At 40.8% G+C, this 10,503-nt stretch overlaps 1 protein-coding gene across 1 annotated transcript in view; it reads right to left on the bottom strand.

Annotated features, from left to right (window-relative positions):
• PKHD1L1 (PKHD1 like 1) overlaps nt 1-9,984 on the bottom strand; it is a 159,933-nt gene extending 149,949 nt beyond the window's left edge. The window contains exons 1-2 of the mRNA XM_047726136.1: nt 9,840-9,984; nt 7,783-7,872 (exon numbers count right to left, since the gene is read on the bottom strand). Coding sequence (XP_047582092.1) covers nt 7,783-7,872; nt 9,840-9,912 — 163 coding nt within the window. The 5' untranslated portion in view covers nt 9,913-9,984. The remainder of the gene's footprint in view (nt 1-7,782; nt 7,873-9,839) is intronic.
• Between the last annotated feature and the right edge of the window lie 519 nt (nt 9,985-10,503).

Consider the following 10,503-nt stretch of genomic DNA (forward strand, 5'->3'; position numbering starts at 1 on the left):
CCCAAGCTGGGATCTTAGGTTTGCCTCTTATAGACCATTCCATCATTCTACTAGGCCACGTGTTTCAGAGTAACACAGATTTTGTGGTCGTGTGCCCATAATCACAACTTTTTCTCTGTGAACACGTTTCTTGTTCTGAGGCACTATTTTATAGATGCTACTGGCAGTAACTCAGACTCTGGGAGCTCTCGGAAGATGGGGCTGGCAGGGGCATTGTGGATGGAGAAGGCAAAATCTGTATCCGGAGTACCTGTTCCAGCAATAATGTATTTCTTTTCTTTCCATGAGAGAAGTAGAGCAATGCAGTCAATTTGTCCCTTAGCAACTGGTATACTTCTCAGGGAATGGCCCCTCCTGAGGGCTCAGTGTTGATCAGGTCAGAGATCAGCAACTGCAGTGGATAGCTTAGCCTTGGAGAAAGGAAGTCCATGATGTTAACCTGCACAGCCTTCACCCCATGGCCCCTCTGTTCCTGAGCCCACTGTACAAGCTCTGAGGTAGCCAAAGAGAGAAGCCCCTGAATGAGTCATTCAATCAACGTGGTGTTTCTGTTTCCTTTGTGGGGGATCCTCTCTTGCAGGAATTAACTTGAGACATAGACCTGCGTGGTTTGTGCTCATACCATGTGCTCATACCACCTTCACGTGCCTCTTTTCAGGACTTTCTTGTTTCTGATTTCCCAACCCTATTCCTGGGATAGAGGAGGCATGTGACATAAATGGTCAAGGAAATGTTCTGGAAGGAGTAAGCCCAGAGAATACCTAAGGCAAGTGCATTTTAGATAGAGGGAACATGCTCTTCCAGGCCCTGTGGTGGGAGCATATTTTTGGATTCAAGATTTAGCAAGCATGGTTAGAGAAATATGTGTGAGGAGAGTGGTAAGAGATGAGGCCAAAAATTGAGGGCATTCAGATTATTTTTATGAATTAGGGAGCACTGGAGGCTTCCCAAACAGAGGCATGGCATGGTGTGACCTACACTTGCCAAGAGTCACTAGCTGCTGCTCTGAGAGCATAGACAAAGAGTATAAACTGCTCTGAGAGTATAGACATCAGTGAGCAATGGATACATGATTGACATGGGGTCAAGAGAAGATCGGAGGATAACCAGTGAAAGGAACAAATACTGGTCCCTTTGGGGGGCATTTTGCTATCAATGGAAGCAGAGGCATGGGTGGAAGGTAGAAGGGGTGTGGAGCAAGAGGAAAAAAGCTCTTGCTTTTTTTCAGGTTGGTGAAATAGCAGTGTGTTTGCATGCTAATGGGTGTGATTCGACAGAACCAGAGAAACAGAGGATGTGAAACAGAGCAGAAAATTATTTTTTAATTGAAGAAAATTATTTTAATTCTACTATAAATACCTGAAAATTCAAAACTAGATTTGGAAGTAGTTAAATATCCATTAAGTTATTTTATGCCACATAAAAGTATTTTATATTGCTAGAACAACATTAAATTTCAAAATAAACCCAAGAAATAAAATCCATGGTTAAGATTAATTGGATACTATTCTATTGATTAAACCCTATAACTAAATATTCTCCTAATAAAAATGTTTAAAAGATACTTAATAGTATTCTAATATGCAGAGTAAATCTATGAAGTTGTAGATGTTATAATATTTTCTAGAATAAAGTGAAGTTAGTAAAGAAACAATTTTTGCCTCGATCACTTCAAAATCTAAAATTCCTAAATTCTGAGTTCTAAAAGCATGTGCATTTTTAAATGTTACTTTTCTCCAAATACTGCAAGTGCTTAACAGTAAAACACCACTATTGCCAAATTGATGACTAACAATATTTTTGAAGTTATGAAATTTTTTCCTTTGCATCCAGGTTATCAATATAAATTCATAAGTTATTTGAATTTCAGCACTTAATTACCTACAGTCCACATTGTTCCACAGTACAATTTAAAATCAGTAAGCCAGAAAAAATGTTAAACTCAGAGATGTAGATTTAACTCTAAATTCAATGTATATATATTATTTATATTAGAAAAAATATATTGTCAAGTAGTTTTGCAGTATGTTTCAGAAAGCAATCACTCCTACCTTATAGGCTCATATTAAATAACCTTTATTAGGGACACCTGGGTGGCTCAGTGGGTTAAAGCATCTGCCTTCGGCTCAGGTCATGATCCCAGGATCCTAGGATCCAGCCCCACATCTGGCTCTCTGCTCAGCGGGGAGCCTGCTTCCTGGTCTCTCTCTCTCTGCCTGCCTCTCTGCCTACTTGTGATCTCTGTCTGTCAAATAAATAAAATCTTTAAAAAATTAAAAAAAAATAACCTTTATTAGCTGAAGTGGCTGAATTGGGGTCAGTAGATATCTATGGTGTGACTGCTTTTTAAATTATTGAACATTTTCAGCGTTCTAAAAAGGTCCATTAAAAACACAAATATTGCCTAGTTTAAGGACTTCACGGCGCCAGATGTTCACCAAATGCCAACGCCCCTAAAACTCTAGCTCTCGTAAAGCTGCTTCTTTGGGATGGTGCTCTTTAAAGGAACCCTAATGTCCTGGATTCGCATCCCACTCCTGCACATCCTTGCTGTATGACTTCAGGCACTCAAATTTTAGAGATGAACTCTCTCATTTTTATCTTCTCATCAGAAAAATGACGAGGGGGCACCTGTGTGGGTCATTCGGTTGAGCATCTGCCTTCGGTTCAGGTCATGATCCCAGGGTACTGGGATTGAGTCCCTGTTCAGCACTCCCCCTGCTTGTGCTCTCTCTCACTCTCTCTCTCTCTTAAATAAAATAAAATAAGATAAAATAAAATAAAATGGAAAATGACCATAATCACCTACTTATTGGATTGTCAGGAAGAGGAAATGAGGATTATATATATTGCATAACATAGTGCTTGGCTCATATGTTAAGAGCTAGGTTGATATTTGCTCTTATTATTGGTCACAAAAATCCTGAAATTTAAGTTCAGTGTTGATATCCCTTTTTAAAAATAACACAGAACTAATAAGTGTTATGGCTAGGATTTGAATTCAGGTTGGCGATGCCAACCGGACACCTGTGATATTCGGAGATAAACAATATTTAAAAACATACATTATAAAGCTATTAGCCATTGCCTTATATAAGTTCCTCCAGACCCATGTTCTTAGTGCTTCTCCTATCCCTGATAGGTAGAAAAAGTAAGCAGAAACTCAACAAAGGGTAGGGATTTTAACAAACACCACTTCCGCCTCTAAGCTTAAACCGTAACCAAACAGAGCTCATCTAATATAGGCTAAAGTACAAATATAAGCATCAATTTGACGTGTGAAAGACCCTTGCGTTGGATCTGAAGTTTTGATTCTAGGACAGCAGTTACTGCTAAAATGGAATTTTGAAAAGATACAGGAAAACACAGAAAAGCAAGTTACTTGTAAACCTGCCCTTTCCTTTTGCCAACTTGTGCTTATCTTTGGTGTTCATGTTGAGTTTGAAATACACAGAGGGCTGCTGGCAACTAACTAAAGTATGGAAAGTTTTACTTGTGGGGTGGCTCAGGATGTGATACATGTATTTATTTTCCTCTTAGGCACATGTCACAAAATTGATACGGTAACACAGATCTGCATTTCAGCATTCCTGAGACAAATACAATTGAAAAAAAATTAAACCAACAAAAGATGATATTGTTTTTGGCTTTGTTTTAATGCCATATATATTTTTAATGTCACATACATATAGTTAATGTCATATATTCATACATATTTTTACATACTTATGTCAAATATATAGACCTATCTCCCTGAAGTAAAAACATGAGCCAAATCAATAGGATTTGTAAATACTCTCATTACAAATATTGCTTAAAAAAACTATAGAAATATTTCTGATTTGTTAGCTAATTCCAAAGAGTTAAAAAGCCACACAAAGGAATCACCTTCTAAAAGAATTTCAAAATAAAATATAATTCTAAATAAAAAATTGGGTATAAAGAGGATAGCTCTGGAAGTACTCCAAGGGACAAAGATTACAGGAAGGGTTGGGTGTACCCTGGATACAGAAAAGTTTGAGGCTTTCAGATGGAAATTCCTGGCATATTGATGTACTTTTTTTTTTCTTTTGCAGAAAAACTGGAGACAAGACTTGCCAGGCACGCAAACCTGGTTCTCCTGATAGCAGCCTGGGTTGCTATCATGGAAAATGTGTGTTGTTGAAGCCGGCAGTCACCATATACCACATGGGGCTGTTTGGATTTCTCTAGTTAAAAAAATGCAGGGGGTAAGAGAGTACAAACCAACTCGAAAAGTTCTAACAGCAAAACAATGAAAAGGAAAAGTACAGTGTGGTGAAGGATGATTCCTAAAGAATGAAACCAAACTTATAACATAAGTGCAGGATAATGATAAAAATAAAACAAAATAATAAAAATGAAAAAACTCTAATTTATGAAACAGATAGTATCTATGGGTACCTTAGATACATCATCCTTTTCAATCATTACAACAGTCCCAACAGGTAGGAATTAATACCCCACTTTACTGATGAGGAAGCTGAGGCTTAGGGGAGTAACCTGCCCCAGTCACAGAGTGGGAAGGGGCAAGAACAGAACCAAAAGCCAGTCAGACTGGACCAAAGTCCCTGGGTTTCCCAAAACATTACAAAAACTACATAATTCAACACTTTAGTTAGACAAAAGTATATGTAATAGGGAAATACCTAGGGAAAAAAAGCCAAAAGTAAAATTCTACTCCTTCCATCTTACTGATTTTTTTCAGTAAAGGGAACTATTAAGAAAGACAATTGAGAAATACAGGTATAAATTTAGAAACACTCCTGAACTAATAATCAAAATGATAATACTCCTCATTAAATCAGTCCTCTTAGTTGGAGTCACAATTATTTCCATGATCATGGAAATAAAGTGTTCAAAACACTTTACTTGGGCATCATACCTGTAAAATTATGTATCTTTGGCTCCTGAAGCACAGCCTTTAGAACAAAGTAATACACTAGCAAATTTTGGCCTGTAAAAGTGAATATGACATGTGGAAATGGAAAACTCATGTGGATACACCAAAATACTAACACTAGTTCTTTCTAGAGAGTGGAATCTCAGAGAACTCACTTTCTAAGTCAAATATTTCTTTATCATTTAATTTTTTCATCCTGACTTTTATAAAAATAAAACATTTTTATAGTCCTATGGGACCAACATTTAAGTAATCATCCGGCAGTTACAGTTCCATGTAGAAAATATTCTTGTGTGATTAATAAATTAGCTCTGCATGCAATTCTAAACATGAAGTATGGGTCAGAGATAGCACTGATGTCTCTGATTATGTGAATACAGTTCCTCCAATAAATTTTGTTCAAGTAGCACATTCATGGAGTTTTGGAGGTCTGGTGTGTTTTGCAAATTCATTACATTGCTCTATACACATTCTCTATATATCATGAGCCCTGAAAACCTATATAAAATAGTATTAGATTCAGCTTCTGAGAAAGACAGGTGTTAACACATATTTAGTCACCTACAGTATATGGTTAAGGCAAGAAGGGGGAAGTCAAATCACGGCGAGGATGCAGGTATCTGCCATTCCAATAGGATTTAACTATTCTATGATGCTCTGTCAAGAGCATTCAGAAATTGAGATGGACGGGAAAACTGGAAATTCACCATGACACCAGTGACACAGGATACACCGTGACTCAGAGAGTCCATGAAAGAGCAAAGGTTAGGGTTAAATTCATAAGGGGATTCTTCCAAAATGCCTTAAGAATAGAATGTTTTGTTTTGTATTTATAACTAAAGGCCATCAGGGTCTGTGTACTTAAACTCAAGCCATGGCTCCTGGATCTGAAGGAGTTTAGGTCTCCAGACAGGAAGAAATAGCTGAGTGGTTGTTTTGTTTTGTTTTAATTGGGGCATTTCTCTCACGACTTTTAAAACTCTGTTAAAAACCTAATAGCTTTCATGGGGTGCCTGGGTGGCTCAGTGGGTTAAAGCCTCTGCCTTCGGCTCAGGTCATGATCCCAGGGTCCTGGGATCAAGCCCCTCATTGTGCTCTCTGCTCAGCGGGGAACCTGCCCGCACCCCCCCCACCTACTTGTGATCTCTGTCTGTCAAATAAATAAATAAAATCTTAAAAAAAAAAACCCTAATAGCTTTCAAAGCACTAACTTAACAACAATTTACAATATAAGGGAACCATGGATAAAGACACTTTTAAAATAGTCTTTAACAATACGTTGCCTTTGGGTGTTTATACAACAAAAATAAAGACAACCAAACTTTAATCCAAAATATATTCTTCACAATTTAGAGACAGAAACCATTTAAAGTGTATCACTGAGAGATTGAATTTAGCAGAAATGTTACTTAGAAGTACTGAAAGAGATTTCCATATATCTGACAGAATACTTAAATATCTTGCTCTGTCGATTCTAACTCCAAAAACTTCATTCATACGCTGAATACTATTCTTAAGATTGCGAAGACCTCGGTGCTAAAAGAACCACATATTTGTATTTAATCTTAGGAAGAGTTGCTCATTAAATAAATTCACTGCTTGGGTGCCTGGGTGGCTCGGTGGGTTAAGCCCCTGCCTTCGGCTCGGGTCATGATCTCAGGGGTCCTGGGATCAAGTCCCGCATTGGGCTCTCTGCTCAGCAGGGAGCCTGCTTCCCCCCCCCCCCTCTCGCTCTGCCTGCCTCTCTGCCTACTTGTGATCTCTCTCTGTCAAATAAATAAAGAAATAAAATCTTTAAAAAAAAAATTCACTGCTTGTCTACTATGTTTCCTCCCAAGACCAGGCAAGGAGAAACAGTCATACATAACCCATGCTCTGATGAAGCATTTGATAAGGACGGAGTGGCAGGAGAAGGGATCCAAAGTTTTGTATTCAACTGCCTGTCTGTCTTCAATAACATTCTATTTCTCCATCACTTCCTCTTATTAAGCTTTCTACCTCCAAGGCTTTCCAAATGTTATATTTGATATAAAGATAAATTAAATGTTATTAGACCAATAAGGAACAAAACAAATAATTGCAAAGTTGGGTTAAAGATGTTTCTTTCAGTTCAGTTATTATAATCCAGATCTTGGGAGTTAAATTAAGCAAGTAATTATAATATGAACTCAGATGATCAAATTGATAGAGACTCTTGGGGATTTTGTTAGCTGTCAAAGGGGTAGAGTTTTACTAACTCTCACCAAATGGAGAAACAACTCTTGAGGATTTTTTTTTGTTTTTAACCATTAAAAATTAGTTAAAAAAATGCAGGGGTGAGAGAGTACAAACCAACTCCAATTTCTTTCTTTCTTTTTTTTTAAAGATTTTATTTATTTGACAGAGAGAGATCACAAGTAGGCAGAGAGGCAGGCAGAGAGAGAGAGGGGGAAGCAGGCTCCCTGCTGAGCAGAGAGCCCGATGCAGGACTCGATCCCAGGACCCTGAGATCATGACCTGAGCCGAAGGCAGTGGCTTAACCCACTGAGCCACCCAGGAGCCCCCAATTTCTTTGTTTTTTTAACCATAAGTGTGAAATGTGAAATAGTCTTTAAAATACCTCAACCTTGGGGCACCTGGGTGGCTCATTGGGCTAAGCCTCTGCCTTCGGCTCAGGTCATGATCTCAGGTTCCTGGGATCGAGTCCTGCATCGGGCTCTCTGCTCAGCAGGGAGCCTGCTTCCCCTTCTCTCTCTCTGCCTGCCTCTCTGCCTACTTGTGATCTCTCTCTGTCAAATAAATAAATAAATAAAATCTTAAAAAAAAACCACCTCAATCTTGACCCAAAAAAAAAGAAGAAAGAAAAGAAAAAGCAACTATACCTTCTCCTTTGATAGTCAGTCTTGTTGCTCCATTTATGCTGCCATATTTAGGTATTATTTCTGTGACTTTGGGAATTATCTTAGAGCCATCTGAAAGATATTAAAACACAGTAAAGATAAAAGCATCAAGTACTTCAAGCATCAAATTTGGTACCACATCTTCCAATGTTATAAGAAAAACATCATGAAGGTGATAGGACTGAAAGTAAATACGCTCATATTTTACTTGTGGTTCTACTACTAACCAATGACTTGACAGAGAAATAAGTCATTCCCTTAATTAATACTCATTGGCTTTAAGCAAAGCACTACCTGAGGTGCCACAAAGGGTGGTAATAACCCATGATCATTTTCACCATTCTTAATTATCATATTATAAAACATTTATTAAACCCTTAATTTCATATAGTGCTCAACTAACTGCAGATCTGTAACTAACTACAGCTGGCAGCCCACACAGCAGCCGACAATGCAGGAGAAATAACACCGTGGAGAAATAAATAAGTCATTCATCATAAAAGTACATAAGAAATGCAAAGAATAAATGAAAATGAAGAGTATAGTCCAGGCACAAAATCTGATGGTGCATTTTAAGAAGAAATTGTTTTCTGTGATGGACTAAGACTTCAGGAAAGATAATTTCTGGGATCCTTTTAGCCTCCTGATTATAGTAAGTTCTTACTTTAATGGTTACCAATTCATTCATTGAATGGTGTAAGTGTCCTGGGGATATAAAAATGTGTTAACAGTCTCAACCTCCCAAAACCTTAGCTTAGACAGTACAGCGAGACAGGAGAGCAGAGGGGCCATGGGTGACCAAGAAGGGGCACTTCAACTACACTGCTCATGTCCTGCTGACTTCTAGAAAGAAGGGTTGTCCCCGAAGCATCTTGGAGGGCAAATATGAATAGCTAGACTGGACCAACTATGGGAGAGAGAAAATGAGCTCTAGAAAGAGGGAGGTAGGTGCCTATGCAAAATACAGGGGTAAGTGAGCTGCTTCTCTGAAGAACTGTAAGTATGCTAATTTTAAACAACTCAAAGATACACAGTGGCTAAAAGGGTTCGTTTTCCACTTCAACTGTACAAATCTGTATTATTAGATCCAGTAACAATTCTCAAAATAGGAAAAATTGAAGTGGACAAAAAGAAAAGCTATAGAAATTACTGTTTCAAGTAGATGTATGAGAAAAGGTTAAAGAAATTATAATCATACAGGTCATTCCTGCCGGCAAAAAGTTTAGCATGAACTTCAAATGTCGCGGGTCTGACTTTGCCAAGAGCTCCAAGGCTGATTCTGCTTCAGGCACGTTCATAACTTCTAGCAGCCCACAGCCAAGAGCAGGAAACTCCAGCGAGGGCTCAGGATCTTATCTTCAAGACAGTGCTGCTCTCCACCTATCTCAGGTTCATCCTCCCTTATCTCCACGGACAACTCCAATTTCTTATCTTATCAGGCTCTTCCAACCCTCTCCTGGGTATTACTTTGAAGGCAGAGGGCAGCTGACCCTTAAAGTGACTGACACCAGGCACAGACACCCATTCTTGTCCTACTGGGGGACACTGCCCTCCCTTCGGTGGGGGAAAGACACCCAAGACGAGAAGAGAGAGGACTCGGATTGTGCCCCCTACCTCCACCCCCAGCCAAGTTTCAGTGTCTTTTTCAATTGAGCCCCTTGTGGGTGGGGGCGGTGCGGTTCCATAATTCAAGCAGTAACTCTTACGACTTAAGAGCAATCCCTCTCCTCTCCTCTCCTCTCCTCTCCTCTCCTCTCCTCTCCTCTCCTCTCCTCTCCTCTCCTCTTCTCTTCTCTTCTCTTTTCTCTTCTTCTCCTCTTCTTTTCTTCTGTGTGTGTCTGTCTGTCTGCCTGCCTGCCTGTCCCTTAGGCCTGCCTTGCAGGTCCCGGGTCCCAGGTGCCCAGGATGGCCAAGCCACCGCACCCGCAGCCTTGGCGCAAGGCTGGTGCCGGGCAGTCCCTCCTCTCCCGCGGCCCGGGAAAGCCAGGGTTGCGTCTGCCCGGCCTTCTGCTTGCTCCCTGGAGCCCCGGATGAATTACCTGCGCGGGGGTCCGTGGCGCTTAGGAGCAGCCCCCAGAAGCCCCAGGTTCCCAAGAGCCACAGGTGTCCCATCGCCGCGTCCGTCGCGCAGAGTCTGCGCGCGCCGCTCGCTCGCAGCCGCCGCCAGCGCCGGGCTCCGCTCCGGGACCGCGACTCGCTCGAGCTCGCGACTCTTCCCACGCGCGCAGGCGGACTCCGCCACCCGGGGACCGCCCCGCCCCGGGCTGTCCCGCGCCACCTCTGCGATTTGCTGGCACATACAGCTACCCCAGCCCTGGAGAACCGAACCGGCCCCGACCGGTCTGTGGTCGTGAGACCTCCACACTCAGATCTGGGTGCCGACGTCTCAAGGCTGTCCCAGTGAGGGTAGTGTCTCCACTCCTTTTGGTAAGAGGGATAAATGGGCAGGTTTTCCGTGAATCCCGGCGCCTCCCCTTTTTAAAATTCTAGGCCTACATACGTTCATTTGCCTGCATGCTTTGGCTATTAACTATCCCCAGGTGGACCTACAGGTCCGTTCAATACGCAAACCCCACACATTTTCCCCCTTCACGTTCCTAGAAATTAGTGCTGTTCTTTAATTAACAACCTTTCTTACATGTATCGATTTTCTGCCTGTCCCAAACGCCACGCCCAGTGCTGTCGAGACATCAACTCACAATA

Source organism: Lutra lutra, chromosome 4 (genome assembly GCF_902655055.1).
Source record: "Lutra lutra chromosome 4, mLutLut1.2, whole genome shotgun sequence".
Lineage (NCBI taxonomy): Eukaryota > Metazoa > Chordata > Mammalia > Carnivora > Mustelidae > Lutra > Lutra lutra.